At 46.2% G+C, this 17,877-nt stretch overlaps 3 protein-coding genes across 10 annotated transcripts in view; 1 reads left to right on the forward strand and 2 right to left on the reverse strand.

The window, feature by feature from the left end:
* Positions 1-7,363, reverse strand: part of ZZEF1 (zinc finger ZZ-type and EF-hand domain containing 1) — a 59,900-nt gene extending 52,537 nt beyond the window's left edge. For both annotated transcript variants that reach the window (XM_086762775.1, XM_086762774.1), the window contains exons 1-4: positions 6,984-7,363; positions 2,189-2,333; positions 1,094-1,288; positions 28-199 (exon numbers count right to left, since the gene is read on the reverse strand). In XM_086762775.1, coding sequence (XP_086618901.1) covers positions 28-199; positions 1,094-1,288; positions 2,189-2,333; positions 6,984-7,346 — 875 coding nt within the window. In that variant the 5' untranslated portion in view covers positions 7,347-7,363. The remainder of the gene's footprint in view (positions 1-27; positions 200-1,093; positions 1,289-2,188; positions 2,334-6,983) is intronic.
* A 318-nt stretch (positions 7,364-7,681) lies between these two features.
* CYB5D2 (cytochrome b5 domain containing 2) lies at positions 7,682-12,403 on the forward strand. 2 transcript variants are annotated; one of them, XR_015260681.1, is made up of 5 exons: positions 7,682-8,021; positions 8,122-8,262; positions 9,386-9,572; positions 10,708-10,952; positions 11,125-11,244. XR_015260681.1 is itself a non-coding variant. In XM_086763427.1 (4 exons), exons 1-4 carry the CDS (start codon positions 7,772-7,774, stop codon positions 11,336-11,338), a joined length of 792 nt encoding a protein of 263 aa, XP_086619553.1. In that variant the 5' UTR covers positions 7,733-7,771; the 3' UTR covers positions 11,339-12,403. The 2 variants fall into 2 exon arrangements, 1 of the variants encoding a protein (XP_086619553.1); XM_086763427.1 differs by lacking the exon at positions 10,708-10,952 and having other exon boundaries at positions 7,733-8,021; positions 11,125-12,403.
* Positions 12,404-13,899: 1,496 nt separating this feature from the next.
* ANKFY1 (ankyrin repeat and FYVE domain containing 1) overlaps positions 13,900-17,877 on the reverse strand; it is a 33,756-nt gene continuing 29,778 nt past the window's right edge. For 4 of the 6 annotated variants that reach the window (XM_086763424.1, XM_086763422.1, XM_086763425.1 and 1 more), the window contains one exon: positions 13,900-17,725. In XM_086763424.1, the coding sequence (XP_086619550.1) occupies positions 17,593-17,725 (133 nt within the window). In that variant the 3' untranslated portion in view covers positions 13,900-17,592. The remainder of the gene's footprint in view (positions 17,726-17,877) is intronic. The other 2 variants (XR_015260679.1, XR_015260680.1) reach the window with 2 other exon arrangements.

Consider the following 17,877-nt stretch of genomic DNA (forward strand, 5'->3'; position numbering starts at 1 on the left):
TCAGCTGCATGCTGCTGTGTCGCTCACCGTATCCAGTGGGAGCGCGCGCTGCCATCCGACTGCCAGAAGGATGTCGTTTCTCCGTTTGTCATCTTGTCAATATCAGCAGAATTGGATGAGGCTTCTATGTGAGTATAGCACTTTGTGACAGACTTCAGTTTGTCCGACTCCTGATTACCATTCAAGTCACTGGGGTATTCTGCAGAGAAAATAAATCACTCATAACGTTATGCTTTTGCTTGGTTTTGAGAATTATTATAACTTTATAATAATTATCTCAAATAAGTGAACTTGTTGGCACCAAACACAGCTCCTGAAGAAGTTTCTGACAGAATCTAGAAGACAGCAGAGTTTCCTTTCAGGTAAAATCACAATAATCTCAATCTACCACTTGCACTACAAAAGCACCTACTTTTCCTGGAGTTCAACAGACTTTATCTCCTCCTTTCATTATCGGCCTCATCCGTGCTTTATTATTATGATGCCAAAATACAAACAAATGAGACTAAAAGGTAAAATATGATGGAGAAAACCTCATTTCAGCATTCTATGGAAAGGACAAAGCAGACTGTTTCCCCAAGTAACTTGATATATTTCAACAGAAGTGCAGAGATCTGAAAATGTCAAGTTAAGCTGTGATAAAAAGAAGCCCTCCCTTTAGGGAGGCCACCAGGACAGTCCTATCTGAAACACAATAAAAGATTCACTACCTCCACCCTAAAACAATAAATTCCTTTTAAATACTGAACAGCCAACTTCAGAAAACATTCACCTTCACGTGGAAACCAAGTTTCCAGCAACTAGTAGAGGTACTTGACTGAACAGAGGATATCGTTAAGTTAGTAACCATTGCTCTGAAACAGGTCAGGAGAAAGATGAAAAACATCCCAGCATGTTACTCAGATTGCTAGGCAGTTAGGAAATCAATTTACGTGCCTCAAAATATTTTTTTAAATCTCACATAAGCATGGAGATCAACTTCACAAAAATCACGTCTGTTAAAGAATAAACAGAAAAGAAAGTTTTTTATTTCATCTTCATGTTACAGTTATCACTACCATCCTGAAAAAAAAAACAGAAAGATATTACATACCTCTCTCTTTTAGGAGAAGTCGATCTAAGGAATCCTTCAGTACAGATGATCGCATAGTACAGATGTTGTTGAAGTACTCCAACACTGGGTAAGGGATGGCAGTACTAGAAATTCTATTCCGGTGCAGGAATCTCAGTATCATTGAAGCATGAAGACCAAGACCCTCTTTTGATTCAGAAAATATATCAATAAAACCTAAAAAAGAGACATTATTTCTATCTTTGTGGCAACAACTGACTTGACCAGGTCATCATTTCCCCTTCTACATCTTATTACCAGTTAAATTCAAGTTAAGCATGGGAGTCAATATTGGAACCATGACTCACCTTGAGCCACGCCAAGCATCTCATTTTGGCATTGTGGGTTATTCCCACAGAAGTGCCTAATGCTTTCCACCAACTTTGTAAGAAATTCAGCTCCTTAACGTGGTACTCTGAATCACAGTGCATTTAGATGCATGGAATACTACCCCGTAAGCACTGACTTGTCAACTAGCCAATTCTAACACTTCTTGTCTGATCCTCTACGGCAAATCCCACTTAGCCACTTACCACCAAAAGCTTGGAAGGAAAGCCAGGAACAGATACTTATCCCAGAAATCAAACTCTGGAAACTGACACTTTCCAAACTATATGCTATAAAATGTGAATTCTATTTTGGCAGGATTTTAAATGCTAACCAGCAATATAATAATAATAATAATAAAGTATATGACTCATCACCTGAAACAGACTCAATGGAGGATTTATTCCTCCAGTTACGTAGTACAAGACTGCATTAGTCAGGGACTCACCAAAATTTTGCAAGGAACTGTTTTCTGTCTGTGAGATAAACCAAACAAGGACAGGAAGCTCCCCAGTCACACAGAGAAGAAAATACTGGTTATTTACAAAATAAGTTAGCTGGGTGTAATTATGGGAAATTTTTAATTTACAACAACTTCACTTGTTTGATACTAGAGAAGCGAGAATGACTTGGAGTACGGTTTTGATAAGATTAAGAGAAGCAACACTATCAGCGCAATTTATTGAAGCAGCACTCCTTATACAGGGCAGGACCTGGCAAACCATTTGTTTTGTCACTCTGTTCTCATACCTGGAACTAGCGAACAAGCTTGCAGTTGCCTGATTACATGGCTAAGCTCCCCTTGGAGATTAGCTCCACTAGAATTCCTGAGAGCCTCCAACATATTCTCCACATCTACGGTGCCATCTCCTTCAGCATCAAATTGTGCAAAGGCCTGAAGAGGAATAAAAAAGGAAAATTTATTTCAGCATATTTACTTCAAGCAGAAATTGGAGGTATTGCATAGAAACTGTAGCAGCAAACATTGTAACACCATTAAACAAAAGTCAAAAGAATCAGTTTTCCAAAGTATTGAATTCACAACAACAGGAAATAGCCTGACTGGAAATCTGCAGCCTTTAGCCAGTTTTAAGGCATTTGCACCGCCTTCCCACAAGTCAACTGTAGTTCTGCTTCGGCAGAGACAGCACATCATCTGTACCAGTGAATCAGCAGTATCCACTCGCCAGCAGCTGTGACTACGAAGACGGTGCTCACAAAAGAACACTAAAAAAGCTCTTCCATTAAAACCATACCACCCATTACTCATTACTGCTGCATCCGTCTCACACTGCACGCACTCAAATTCTCTAAATATTTTCTTTAAGAAAGTGTCCTTAGAACCGGACTATTTTTAAATGCCTCTTTCCCTCCATATACCGCCCTCCTACACAAGATACCATAGTTTGCCAAAGTATTTGTGAAAACAACAGAGAGAGTTAGAAATATTTTTTTTCTTACGGAAGGCAACCACTGCCAGCTTTATTAACTTTGACCCTAACACAAATTTTTTTTCTATCTTTAATTTTAAAAGTTGCGTTGAGCACGTATAAAACATAACTCACACAGCTCTGCATTTCACATCTCTGTACTAACAACAGTACAAGGTATTTTTATTCAGGTAAGCCTATAAAACAAAAACAACCCCATAAACTTTTTTTTTTAACTAGCCACTTCGGAAAACTCATGATCCAGTGACACAGTACTGTTAAAAAACAGCTATGTTTTTGAAATCATATTTAACTTTGAAACAAACTTCTGTTTAACTGCATGTACCCCAAAAAGAAATGTAGTATTTCAGGAATGGGTTTTTTGTTTTGGTTTTTTTTTTTTCATATAAATCAGGAATGCACTGACAAAAGATTACAAGCAAGACTCCAGTTTCCCAGCCCTGAACTTGGTATTTCAAGTTCAACTACATAGTGGAGTGAATGTGGCCTCTGAGAACAGATCATCTCACACGCGTCTGACAGGGCTAAGAAACCACTGCTCTTCGGGGGGAAGCTTGTGCTTGAACCTCGAGGTTTGCTCCCTGCTTATAAACGTGATGTACCATTAAAAGGACTATCCTATAGCAAAATAATGCTAACTGATTAGATCAAAACAACCCGCCAATTAACCGCGGCTCAATTACACCACTTAAATGAGAGCAAAGTCCTCAGCAGACAACAGGATTGAAAGGCTGCACTTCAGCTGATGAAAGCACGGAGCTGAGTGTTAGCTGAGCAGGTTTATAAACTCCTGCTAAACACACAGCTGAACCCATCCTGACAGCGATCACCTTGAAAAAAATTACTCTTAGCAGCAAAGAGGAGCAGTGCTGGGCACCCAGTAGGTACCACAGCCAGTACAGACGATGGGTGCTGGGCATCAGGTAGATACTGAAGCAAAAAACCGAAGCCCTTTGCTTGAGGACAACACTACAGAGGTGATTAATTTTAACAAACGTAACTCAGCTGCCAAAACAATTTAATAGTTTCATACCATGCCGTGACTTTTTTCTCCTCATACTTGAAGTCAAACTCTCCAATTACTAAAATACGAAGTGAACGAGCGAGCAAGTTTTGGGATGCTACTAGTGAAAACAAACCACACACAAAACAACACAGGGGGATCTGCTGATAGCTGCTTTAAACCAATTTCTTACACTTTCATGTAAGGAGAGATTACCACAGATAATTTCTTTGCATCCCAAGACAGTATTTTTTTATTTTATTTTAAAACTATGATCTCAGGAGATTGCACTGACCCTAGAAGTCTAAAATTCATTTTTGACTGTTCAGTATAACTTAAACTCTATATTTGAAAAAAAACATACACAATTCTCACTGCTCGGACAAGCTGCCCTGTGCACTGGGGATATAAGCAAAGGAGAAAAAAAACAAAAAAAACCAAAAAGTAATATGCAAACTTGTACTCGGAGCTTTTGAGATGTTGGGACATGGTCCAAATACAGTAACAGCTTCACCACAACTCAGCTGCATTCTGCTCCTTAATAAAAGCATGGAGTCCACACGCTTCCTACCCAGTTCAAGCCTGAACATGAAAAAAAAACCTAAAAGAAACATCTTTCCTGGGAAACGACAGCTAAGGTGATCACCAGGAAACATGGCACGTGGAAAAATCACCCCCTCATCTCGCAGGCAGCTCAGGAGTTGGAGAGCATGACAGAATAACTGAAGTGTGACTTTGGACAACTCTGTCTTTCATACTTTGCTCTCAGAAGAACCGAAGCATTAATGTTTCAAGGGAAATTGGGATATGATAGCTGCTGAAGCACTAATGAATTAAAAAGGATTCGGAGGTTCAGTTTATCTAGAAAATAGATGTTGCATTTAAACAGAGGTTCATTTTGTGGTTCACAAACCCCACACTGAGAAGAGCAAAACTTCACGGACAGATCAAAACTTGGCCTATGTCAGGCAGGACTCTGTTAACATCAAAAAGCAAAAACCCATTGACCTGCCACCCACAAAGTAACTTCTCATCAGTGCAAAATACACCCTGGATATCTAACGTACCACGGCCCATGGCCCAGTGCCAGTTACAGAAACAATGACATCAAGGTTTTCCACGGAACTCCTAACGTCTCATCTTCGCAGGACAGACTAGATGTGACTGCATATCCGTAGCATGATAAATCCTTTGACAAGTTTTTTCCCCCATTCCCAAGAGCAGGGAAAAAAAAAACAACAAACCCAAACCTATATTCTTCATGCAGAGGGGGATGTGCAATACAGACTGTGCTGGTTTGGGCTGGGATAGAGTTAACTTAACTTCTTCATCGTAGCTGGCACGGGGCTGTGGTTTGGATTTGTGCTGAAAACACTGCTGGTAACATCGGGATGTCTCAGTTGTGGCTGAGCAGCGCTCACACACAGTCAGGGCCTTTTCTGCCTCTCACACCACCCAGGAACTGGGCTGGGGGCACAAGGAGCGGGGAGGGGACACAGCGGGACAGCTGACCCCAGCTGGCCAAAGGGATGTCCCACACCGTGTGACACCGTGCTCAAATAAACCTGGGGGAAGGAGGAGGAAGGGGAGCGTGTTCGGAGTGATGGCGTTTGTCTTCCCAAGCAACCATTACGTGTGACGGAGCCCTGCTTTCCTGGAGATGGCTGAACACCTGCCTGCCAACGGGAAGTAGGGAATGAATTCCTTGTTTTGCTTTGTTTTGCTTTACCTATTAAACTGTCTTTAACTCAATCCATGAGTTTTCCCACTTTCACCCCTCTGATTCTCTCCCCCATCCCTCTGGGGAGGAGTGAGGGAGCAGCTGGGTGGGGCTTGGTTGCTAGCTGGGGTTACACCACGACACAGAAACCCTGAAAATATTTCTGCAGCCCACAAAGCTCAGTTGTTTGTATGAACAGAAAGAACCCCGATGTACTAATTTAACTTTTACTGTCATTACAAATGAAGAAGTGTTCTTCATTGGCTCCTGTAAAGGAGCTGGAAATGGAGGCAGCATTTTAGCAAGCTACTTAAAACAGCCTGGTATAAACACACCTATCTGTACAACAAAACCGTCTCTTCCAGTCTCCAGTAGCCTTGCTGACAGGTCTGCACTGATTTCAAGAAGTGTTATGTGTGATTTAACAGTTTACCGGGTTATTTTACTACTCAGGAGCAATACAAAGACAGAAGGAAGTCACTGGTGAGACTCAGGAACCGAGCAAGAAATTCAGACACAACCACTTTCTCAACTGAACGTGAAATTCCCAACGGGGTATTCTATAAATGCTAGCTAGAGAGTAAAGCTAAAGTTTAAACATTCTAGATGTTAAGTTCCCCGTATCCCTTCCCATTGCAGAAAGGAAACTGGAGTCTCTTCTGCCATTAAAGCATTAAGTTAAGAACTTCTCTCGGGGGGGGGGGGGGGGGGAACGACACCTCTGTTACGCTACTTTCTTACAAGTTTTCCAAAACTCTTCCTTTACAATAAGTAATGGGATAGCAATGAGATACTTGACAATTTCCCTGCTGATTTTGAAAAGCAACAGTAAAATTAAGTCCAGTAAACTCTGACTTACTGATACCATTAAGAACTATCTCGGAGGCATTACTTGCACAGTTTCCTACCTGTGCTACCACCAGATGCACTACCAGTAGCAAAAGCAAAAATATTCCTGTAAATGACCATTTTATTCAAAAGTTGTTGCTGGCCCTGATGACTGAAAACAGGTAGATTTTTTTTTTAAAAGGTACCTGTAAGTTGACAGCCTGCCTGTCAGTAGCAACAGCCACTTTTTTAACCTTGCTGCAGAAGCCCCGGGTCTGGCCGTGCCCCAGTGACGAGGAAGGGGCGTCCGGGGTCCCCGTGGCCGTGCCAATGGCCACGCTGCCCGGGCCCCGCGCCCACACCGAGGGAAAACCCCCCCGGTTGAGAGAGCCCCACCGCTGGCCCTGCTCCCGCTCCCCCTCACCTGGGGCAGGCAGATCTTTCAAGGAAGCAGCTTTTATTTTTCATCCCCCGTACCCCGGGCAGCCGCCCCCCGGCCCGGGCAGAGGCCTGATCCCCCCCCGCCCCCGGCCGCCTCCTCACCTCCTCGCTCTCGCCTCGGGAGCAGGCTGCCAGGTGGGAGATGCTCTCCAGCACCTCGCAGAACTGCTCCAGGCTGACGGCCTCGTCGCCGCGGCTCAGCCGCTCCTCCAGCCAGCGCACCAGCGCGCTGTGGTGCCGCGACACCAGCGACTCGGGCAGCGCCGCTTCCCGCAGCCGCGCCGTGGCTTCCCGCAGCCGGGCCTGCTCCAGCAGCACCTCGGCCGGGGGCAGCGGCGGCGCCGGGCTGGTCGAGGCGCCGGGCGGGAAGGGAGCGCCGGGCTGAGGCGCGGCGGCCGCCCCCTCCATGCCTTCCTCGGCGCCCTCCTCCTCCTCCTCGCTGCTGTGGCTCGCCGCCGTCCCCATGAGACCCCCTCGGAGGTGCCGACGCTCGGCGGAGCCGCTTCCCCTTCTCTCCTTCTTCCTCCTCCGGCCGCCGCCGCCCCGGCTCCGCCCGGCCCGGCCCGGCCCGGCCCGGCTTAGTCAGCAACTTCCCGGCCCGCCGCACCTGTCAGCTCCCGGCCGGCGGCGGCCGCGCCACACTGCCGCCAAGCGACACCCGGCGCCGCAAAATCCCGCCCCGCCCCGGAAAGGCACCGCGTGCGGCCGCGCCGCGCCACGCTCGCCGTAAAGCGAGATCGTCATCCCGTGCCCGTCTCCAGCCCGGACACCGCGCTGGCCACACTGCCGTCAGCCGCCGCCACGCTGCCGTGCGGTGAGGAAAGTGTCGTGAAAGGAAGGGGGAATCGGGCGCGTTCGTGGCGCGCACGTGATCCGGGTGGCGCGGCCCCATGCGGTGGGGCGCGGCGGCGGCGGCGGCGCTGCTGGGCCTGGGGGCCGCGTGGCTGCTGGGCCGCGGGTTCGATCCCCGCTTCTGGCTGCTGCCGGACCGCGGCCGCCTGCTGAGCGCCGCCGAGCTGGCCCGGTACCGCGGGGTGGCGGGCCAGCCCGGCCTTTACCTCGCCGTGCTGGGCCGCGTCTTCGACGTGGAGCGTGGCCGCAAGCACTACGGCCCCGGCGGTGCCTACAGCGGCCTGGCAGGTACCTGCGGTGGGGCGGGATGGGGCCTCGGTGGGGTCTGGCATGGCCTGGCCGGGGCTGGCATGGCCTGGCCGATGCTAAGGGCCTGCTCGCCCCGCAGGGAGAGATGCCACCAGAGCGTTTGCCACCGGCGACTTCACCCAGGCGGGGCTGGTGGACGACGTCTCGGCGCTGTCGCCCGGCGAGATGCTCGCCATCCAGAGCTGGCTCTCCTTCTACAGTGACAACTACGATCCCGTGGGTAGGTGGTCCTGGACGGGGTGACCCTGCGTGCAGGGGAGAGCGGCTGGGCGAGGGTAGGCCTGCAGCTCGGCTGTGGAAGGTCGGGGGATGCGGCACTGTGATGTAGCGCTGTGCAGAGCCGGGTGATGAGAGAGCTGGAGCACCTCTCCTGTGAGCACAGGCTGAGAGCTGGGGCTGTTCAGCCTGGAGAAGAGGAGGCTCCGGGGAGACCTGAGAGCGGCCTCCGAGTGCCTAAAGGGGGCTGCAGGAAAGATGGGGAGAGACTCTTCAGCAGGGCCTGCTGTGACAGGACGAGGGGTGATGGTTTCAAAACAGAGTGAGATAGATTTAGATTAGATATTAGGAAAAAAATTTTTACAATGAGGGTTGTAGAGCACTGTCCCAGGTTGCCCAGAGAGGCAGTGGATGCCCCATTCCTGGAAGTGTTCAAGGCCAGGTTGGATGGGGCTGTGAGTGATCTGGTCTGGTGGAAGGTGTCCCAGCCCAGGGAAGGGGGTTGGAACGGGATGGTCTTTAAGGTCCCTTCCAACCCAAACCATTCTGTGATTTCGTTTATGACACGTCCACCAGCGCTGCAGGTGGACACGTCATCACTGTCAGTGATCAGCTGGAGCTGCTGCTAAATCAGACCTAGCTGGAGGTCTGCTGTCTTCTAAGGCGAAGCTTAACAGTTTTCTTGGCCTGGGCTGCCAGCTGCAGCTCTCTGCCCTGCTTTTATTTGTCTCTGCTGAGCAAAAGGCATGGAGCCAGCGCTGTGAGTACTGAAATTAGTAGGACTCAGGAGACTGTAGGAGCAGCTGTGCAGGGAAACTATTCTGGGGAATGAGGTGCATGGGCGGGAAAGACTTTTGGGTTCTGCAGCTCAAAGTTCCATTGACTTTGTGATCTTTAATGAGGCTGTGGCTGAGCTTGACCTGCATGGATTTATGAGGATGGGTACGTTCTCTGTGATCCAGGAATGGAAGGGATGTAAGCTCCATTCCGTCTTAAAATTGGGCTGTGGCAAGATCCTATTTTTTTTTTGTCTTTAAATAACAAAATTAAAATAAAAACACCAGAACTATTTCTTTTCCTTGCCTGAAAACATTGCGGTCTTAATTGATCATCATCTTCTCTCCCAGGGAAGCTGGTGGGCAGATTCTATGATGAAAATGGGGCACCGACAGACGCCTTGAGGCAGGCTGAGGCTGCAATTGAGGAAGCTCAGAAGCTCAAAGCAGAAAGCGAACAGAGGAAGCAGCAGTTTCCACCCTGCAACTCTGAATGGAGCTCTGCTAAGGGCAGCCGGTTCTGGTGCTCCAGACAGAGGTAAATTCTGCCTTCCTGCCATCGCGCTTGGACCCTTTGGAGCAGAGCATTTCTGCCGGGTTTTTTTTGGGCCCTTTGCTGTTGCCTCTCGTCACAGGAGTGGTGTAGGAAGATGTCCTGGCTCCTGCAGCCACCATCTGTGGGTGAGGTCTGCTGACTTCTCCGCAGAAGGGTGTCGGTTGGTCCTGATGTGCTGAGTGCTGGCGTGGCTGGAATACGGGGGCACTGTCTGTGTTCCTCAGGCTGTGCTTTCTGACAGAGGCAGAGCCAACCTGCAAGGAGCAGTGGTGCCGTTCTGTGCTGTGCCAGGTTGAGCCGCTGCTGCTGTGTGAATCGGAGTCACTAGATTTTCTCTGCCAGTCCAGTGACCACCAATAGCCTCCACCTGGTCTGGAGTTCCACAGATGGGTAGACTGGGCAAGCAAAAATGTTCTCCAGCATGAGGTAGCGGAGGGGAGCTTTGCTCATTGACCTGCTCAGTGGCTAAAAGAAAAATAAAGTTTCATACCAGTCATGAATACTTTTAGGAATTTTACTTCTGAGGCAAAAATTCTTCTTTTCCACTGGAATCAAAATCAGGTTTCAGAAGTTGCCACATGTGCAACCCCTCCTGTTGTGGGGGGAGCAGGACAGAAATCCCACTAGGGCCGCGTGCTGTGTTCAAGCAGGTTTTCTCACCTGTCGGGAATCCAAGGATTTAGCTCGTGTTTTTCAGTTCCACAGCCTGTCTCACAAGGCTACTGCCACAACAGTTTTACTTAAAACCACATAAAAATAAGGTTGAGCTTTGAATGGTCATTTCCTACTCGGCCTATTTAGTTGTGCTACTTTCTCAGGTTAGGGATTATTTTGTGTTAAGATTAAATGATTTCATGAACCACATTGCGGAATGCTTAGGTTTCATTTCGGGACACCAGTAGGACCGTGTAGCTTGGGGGATCCCCTTCTACGCATAAATGAGCTTGGGTGCAGCTTTGGGGTTGGGTGCTGGGTGGCAGTCTCTTGTGCAGGAGTTTTTACAAGGTTAAAAAATGCAGTAGTTAGAGGAGCAGGCAGGATTTGGCCCATAAAGAGACACTATGAAGTCATTGCGGAAGTAATAGACTTTTTTATTTTTTTTTTCCTTTTGCTCTAGTTCTCAAAATCACTGTGTTCAGTCATGGCACAGAAGGCGGCGTGTGGTTATCTGTGAGCAATTAGCTATCCCCAGAAGAGGCGTTTTGCCGTTAGACATGCTGTGCTGCGTGAGGCTATGATTCCTTTTCCAGCAATAGAAACGTGGGAAGCAGAAGTTGGTTGCTCCCAGAAGGCTGAGAGCGTGTAGCAGCACTGGTGAAACCAGGTTCAGCCGCAGGTTTCTGAAGCACAGCCAATAAAAAGGTATCAGAAAACTGGGGGATGTTGGCTATTGGGAATGAAGTCTACTTCAGTGAGTGTACTGTTAGTTCTAACTCCCCCAGATTGTCTTGGTTTTTTTTTCTAGGGATTCTCTAATCACTGGAAGCATTTTCACAGGTTTGAATTGTAATTTATTTTCATTTTCCACTCTTAGTGGGGGAGTGAACAGAGACTGGACTGGAGTCCCCCGGAAGCTGTACCAGCCTGGTGCGAAGGGGAGTCACTGTGTGTGTGTGAGGACTACCGGTCCCCCGTGGGGCCAACCACACTCCAGTCAGCACGGCGACAGAGGCGATCTGGATAACCCTCACCTGCAGGAATACGACGGCTGCCATCCGCTGGCCCAGCAGTGTGTCCTAACAGCGTGATTCCCAGCGCTGCATCCGAGGGAGGCGCAGAGTCCTACAGTGAAACTGCACTTTGGGTGGGCAGCTCCAGCTCCGTTCCTTTCCGTCTGTGCAATAGGAGCAATAACAATTTAATGTTACTGGTGACTCTTTTTTAATGTCTGGAGATGAGAGGAAGAGGAAACACCTTAGCCAAGTCAGTGACTGAAAAATCAGCAGTGGGATACTTTCTTAGTGATTTATTCCTGTGGTATTTTTACATCAGGCAACAAACTGTAAGATGCACAGCCTGAATTATATTAAAACACCTGGTTTCTCATGCAGTCAGGAAATAGACGCTTGTGTGCACGGTGGCAGGTGCAATGTGTTGTGTTTCAGGGCAGCAAGGTAATACACAAGAGCTGCTGCAGCATCACTGACCTCGGTTTACGCACGGTCCTCAGTACTTGAGCTCTGCCCCCAGCACCGTAGTGCTAATGCTCCTTCCCAGTCACCTCTTTCACTCCAGAGAGTTCAAAGGTAGCAGGGAGAAGCCTGAATTTCTCCTACCATTAAGGTAGGTGGTATCTAAGAACTTGTGCAGTTTAGTTATCCACAAGCTTTATCAGATTCTTGGAGTACAGAAGGCAAAGGTCAGAGCTGTATTTCCTCATGGAGTGTTTGTGTTAGATAGCGTGCGAGGAAGACGCCTATGAGGATCACTGTTTTATATTAACCTCGCTGTTCTGCTCCTGTGATTCACTACTTTCAAACTACTCAGGTCAGCTTTAAAACAAAAGCTACATGGCAACACAACCACCCTGCTGTAATCTGCCGCCTGTTTCCGGGCTGGTATGTGACCTCCTCCCATGTGCTATGTGTCCATCAGACTACAACCTGAGCTGGGATGTATCCTTGCAAGGCGCTGCTTGGTTATCACAGCTGGCAAAATCTGGTAATATGAATTCATCGCAGCGCCAGGAGGACATACTACAGCACTTCTCATCTGTGATGTTTAGGTGAGGCTGCAGCTGCCACAGATAGGAGCTGTACAGCATTTTTAAGGTGTACATGGCAGCTGCAATAAATGTTTGGGATTTTGTGTTGTTTTTTTTTTTTTTTTTTCTCCCCCACCTGGTTCTGTTGTGTTTCTTTCCCACCATAATCTTGAAGAGAAGTCCTCTGAGATGCTCTGTCAGTGGAAGTTTTACAGGTAGGTGAGTGGCAGCAGAGCCATCACAGAGTGTTCTAGGCACCAGCCACACGTTTAGAACTGAAAGTTAGCTATGGGCTTGTGCCATCTTTGGGAGTGGTGCGGGATACATGTCACATCTCAGTCCTAAAGATAAAGCTGTGTAAAATCTGCAGGAAAGAGCTGCAAAACAGTGCTTCACTGACTCAACAACTTAGTGTCCACTAACTGTCAGAAGGTAATTTCCTTTTAGACATGTCTTTTTCTTTTTAAATAAGAACTTGCATTTAGAGGCCAAACCATCCCCAAAAGTGATAAGCAAGTATCTAACATAGCACTTTAAAGCTATTTAAAAGTTGCAGCAAATTCTAAATACTGTAAAAAGCAGTGTTAAGGACAAGTCAGTGTCTCAAGCTGGAGTCCTAGTGAAGATGTATCAGCTTCTAAGCAAGTTTAATCTTCAGCACAAATAGTGCTGAAATGCTTAGGGGATGCTTTTTCATCTCAAGAGCTATACAAAAAAAAAAAATCAAAAGTAAGCTGTTGCAGAAAGGCAAGATGGGATAGCATTTTAAGTTAAAGTGGGCTGGAAATCCATTCACAGGCTATTCCTCAGTTTAGTGTTTGGAAACACTGGAGGGAAAGGGGAAGTTTGTCTTGCACCAGGAATAAGTAATCTATTAAAGCAAACAAGGAGGCTCCCTCATAGAGCTGAAGCACTCCACAATTATCTTGTTCTTACTCTAATTCAAAAGCTCAGCTGGATTCTCCAGAATCTAGAAAAGGGTGGGAAGAAACTAGTGACAGTTACACAGGGGTCAAGCCAACACAGATAGTGCTCTAATAAAGCTCAGCATTCATCTGTACTTCAGTAAGTTTATTAATAAAGACTAATGCATCACAATCTCACCAAGATGTTTTGGTCGGTTTTGCTATTGCACTGAAGTTTTCCTTTTCCTGAAGCCACGCTGCAGCAGGTGTACGCTCTCCCAGGAGGCCAGGCTGCCTGCCAGCATACAGCGCATGCACGGGCAGTTTGTTACCTTGAGTCAACTCAGCTCAGCTCGCCCCTTTGAAAATGGGTCTGAGCTGAGCACTGATTTATTCCATGAACCAGCTCTGGCCTGTACAAAGCAAGGATTGTTTCATAAGAACGATTATAGATAAATCTAGTGTAAGGCATTCAACATGACTATACGGTATAAACCTTGTCAGCCAAAAGAACAGTTGTAGCAGTTCCACAGCGTTAAAATAAGTACCTGGAATAATTTCAGAACAAAAAGTAAGTTCTTGTGCCCAAGTGGATGTTGTATCCTTAGTTCTCCTTGTTGCCTGTAAAGGACAGCCTGCAGCGGGGCAGCTGTCTTTACAGGAGACAATACTTTCTTAACAAGGTTTCCACCTCACGATGCATTATCTAGTTATGCATTTTATTACAAGTAGAATCATTACACAACAAAGTAATGCATATTGGAAAAATACATTTTTACAATGACTCCAGACAAACATTGCAGATAAAATGCCATTGTTCTAAGACTTCCTTTTCTATTTCACAGAGGGTATTAGAAGGTTCAGAGTTACTTTATCACTCGTACAAGCTTTGATTTTCTAGAGACGAGTTTGCTGCAGTACCCAACTCTGCTGGTTACAGGAAAAAGAGGACTTGCCTATTAACATTTGATCTACAAAAAAATCCAGCCTTGGCCTCCCATAATATGACATGTTAATTTATAAGCGCTACGTGAGAAGTTGTACAAGCCATTGATCTCCAGCACAGGAAGTCATTAAGGCATTTGTCAGCTTTTAGCAAGCAACTTGCTATGCTCTGTTAGTACCTTCAACACTAACGTTCTCACTCCACTTAGTGGTGTGAAACAGTGACTGCACCTTTTGCAGATACACAAATTAAAACTGAAGCCAGACAACTTTTTGTGCTTGTAGAAGAGTGCTAGTTGACTGCAACCAAAAGGAATCCAGTCTCAGAACAAAAAGCTACAGTATGAACCACCACAGACTGCCCATGCAGCCCTGCTGAAGTGCCCGAAGCCTGGTTTGACAGCGTCACTTCCCAGGGACAGGAGTTTGTTTTCCACACACCCTTTTGTTCAAGACTTGGCAGACTCGAGTCTCAAGTTAATACATACCACTTGAAGACAGCAGGGGTAAGAGGAGTGGGATTTTTGGTCACAACTGTAGTATGCTACAAAAAGGAAGAGCCGTTTTTTATGGAGTAAGAAATGTGTTGACCACTACTACATTATCAAATGCCATCCACATTTGTACCCTGTAGTGGAGCATTGCCAGCAAAACTCCCCAAAAATCTCACAAGTCAGAGTTCAGACCACTACTAGGCAGAGCCCATGAAGGACTGAGCCCCATGAGTTGTTCAGTGGGGTCAACTTCCTTAGTTGAAGAACTAGAAGAAAAGTAACTTGGGTTTTGGTTCAAGTTGTGAGCTTTTCTGCTTTGACTCTGGCAGATAGTTTCCTTCCAGCCAACTCTGGATAGCTATCTCAAAAGGCACTTCAAAATGATCAAATTAGCTGAATTTAGTTGCTTTAAATTTAATGAACACTTCAGGCTGTAGGTTAGTTTATCAATCACCTTAACTTTCCTTTCAGACTTCAGTGAGAAAGCTGGCACAGTATTGGCTGTAAACAGCAAACCAGGAGCATTACATATGGTTTCCCAGATCCTTCCCAGAGTTTCAGGCAGTTATAATTAATATTCTACTTTTTAAAAGAGCAACTAGCCAGGCCAGCCTTAAACTTGCCATTAAGCTGAATTTTCACAAGATCTAAATTTGTAATCATCGAAAAGGTTGCTTGTTCTGTTAGAACTGAGCTCCTTGTTCCCTTGCCCCTTCCATTAGAGAAGTCACTGAAAAAGTGATGTTTAAATGCTTCAGTAATTACGTGTTGTGCAGTTTACCAACTGAGTTGAAGTCCACAGGCTGTGGCCTTGGAAGAACGCTCTTCTACCACCATCCTTCAGTGTTCTGAGCAGACACTTACCACTCCACAGCACTGCAGCTTCAAACCAAGAAGGAAGTCAACATGGGATACACTGTAGTGAAGACTTCTTTCACCAAATGCACTCTTCTCTCCATCCTTGTTATCTTTCACTGCTAGAGACTCACAACTGGTGATACTGTGAAACATCAGAAAGCAATGGACTCAAAGTACAATGCTTTCCATCATCTATGCAACTCAAAAAACCAAACCGTAGTTCGCAGTTAGACACCAATGCTTTAGACACCATTATTTTCCACCTCATTCACCTAAAATACTGTGCCAGAGATGCACCATTTGTATTAGTAACTGTTACAGAGACCAGTTGTGTTACCTAGGGCATTTCTTGGAACATGACAGCAGCAGACATTAAGCAGTGAGGCAAGTTTGTACTATCATCCATTATTCTTCTCTAGTGTTACCAGGGTGAGATTCCAGTTAAAATATATGCATATTGCAAGATAAAAGTGCAGACCAAGTGAGACTCGATGCAAAATTCATTGTGCAAATGTCAGCAGTTACACCCTCTCCCATCCTTTTCTTGTACAAGTTTGAGAAAAACCTCGAGCAAGTGTCCATAAAAGCAGCAGTCTAGCTTATCATCTCAACTTACTCTAAGACTGACAAGTCACTGTTCCGACCAGGGGAATGTGTCACCATCTTGTCCATACGGTACACTGGAGTTAACAGTCAGTAAATAAATGCACGCCAGGTCATGGAGTAGAGATGAGGAATGCTGAGTTGAGTCTAAACTAGCTTCATCTCTTGGGATGAAAACAGCCTTAACATGGCATGTAGTTTTGCTTAAGTACACATTTTTTTCTGACTGAAGCCTTGGCCCACCAAACCATAACGCTGCCAATCAGTAAAGTACTTTCCTGTTTACCTAGACAACGTGGTGTTGGATTTTCACAGATTCAGCATGTTTAAGAGAGCACAACCAGCCTAGATGAAAATACTGCAGCTTAATCCAAATGCCTGGCACCGCACTGCCAGTTCAGAATCCCTCCTTCAAGGCCAGAGGCTTAATGTTAGTAGGAAGCCTCCAAACACACCCCCACTCACCAGCAATCCTGCTGAAACTGGACCCAAATTTAACGTCTAAAGGTGCAGCATGTTCTGCACTGGTAGGGTTACTGACTCTCCTGCAGCAGTTAACCAGGGTCTTTAAACCAAAGGAAAGCGCTACTCTCCCTCACGGGACTGATAATGCACTTCAGCATTTATTGCTGTATTGCGAGTTAGACTACTCCACCAGTTTTAGTGTTTCTCCATTTAGCATCTGCTTAGGCCTTTCAGCGCACTTATGTTCATTTATACAAGTTCCATGAACTGGAAGGACTAGCAACATAAATCAGAGTGCAAAGACTGACACCTCTAGCAGGTACGAGCAAGAGTATTTACTGGCTAAAACAATCTTGCACCTCTCTTGAACATGCTAAAGCTAACGAGACATCTGAGGAGGTATCAAGATGTGGATCTGCAATTCTGACTGCTCTGCATCAGTTGTGGTAAAGCTTTCTGTTGTAAGGCCACAATTCTTGAGCTTTGCTTAGAAATACTGCTGTTTTTTAAGAGTTTCTTGAAATGAACAGTGGTTGCAACAGCTCAGTCTAGCTTCACAAGAAGTCTTCTCTAGAGAAAGGGAACATTTATCTTTAAGACAAAGCAAAGAAAGATACCTGGTTACCCTGGAACTTAATGCCATCTCTACTAAGCAGCCTGAAAGCCACAGGACTTAACAGAGTTGCTCAGTGCAAAGCACCATGTCAAGGACAGACCTGTTTTATGTAGATTCAAACACCAACCCAACAATTTTAGCTTCCATACCCCACTGCAACTACAAGAGGGCCTAAATTCTTTCGTCACTTGGTTTCAACGATCCACTCAGATTCCCAGTGAAGTCTATCACAGCCCAATACACGTACAGCCATACAGAGTCATTTATACCAGAATGTATCGTAACAGGGTCCTTAATTAGTTCAGTCTATTGCAGAAGGCAGGTATAGGCCTCCTCTTCCCTATCCAGAGGGCTTGTAAGCAGAGCTGCTGTCAGGAGCACTGGCTGCGAGTCCCTTTACTTCCACAGCGTACTAGGAGACTCCTCCCAGAGTCAGGACATCAAAGCAGATGTTGCAAACTCGAACTGGCTTGTTCAGATCAAATTTTATGATAGGAATCTCCTTTGTTGAGCACTTATGGCAGAGCAGGCGTCCACAGTGTCGGCTGTTGATAGAAGAGAGGTGGGAGAAAAAGTGATTTAACTTACAGTGAACACCAGGGTTTTACTGCTTGTGATTCTTTGTCAAGGATAATATCACTAAGAAGGTAGAATAGCAATTGAAATGCTACATTTTTCTTGTATCTTCTGGTATCTC

Source organism: Chlamydotis macqueenii, chromosome 19, assembly GCF_036417535.1.
Source record: "Chlamydotis macqueenii isolate bChlMac1 chromosome 19, bChlMac1.mat, whole genome shotgun sequence".
NCBI classification, from domain to species: Eukaryota; Metazoa; Chordata; class Aves; order Otidiformes; family Otididae; genus Chlamydotis; species Chlamydotis macqueenii.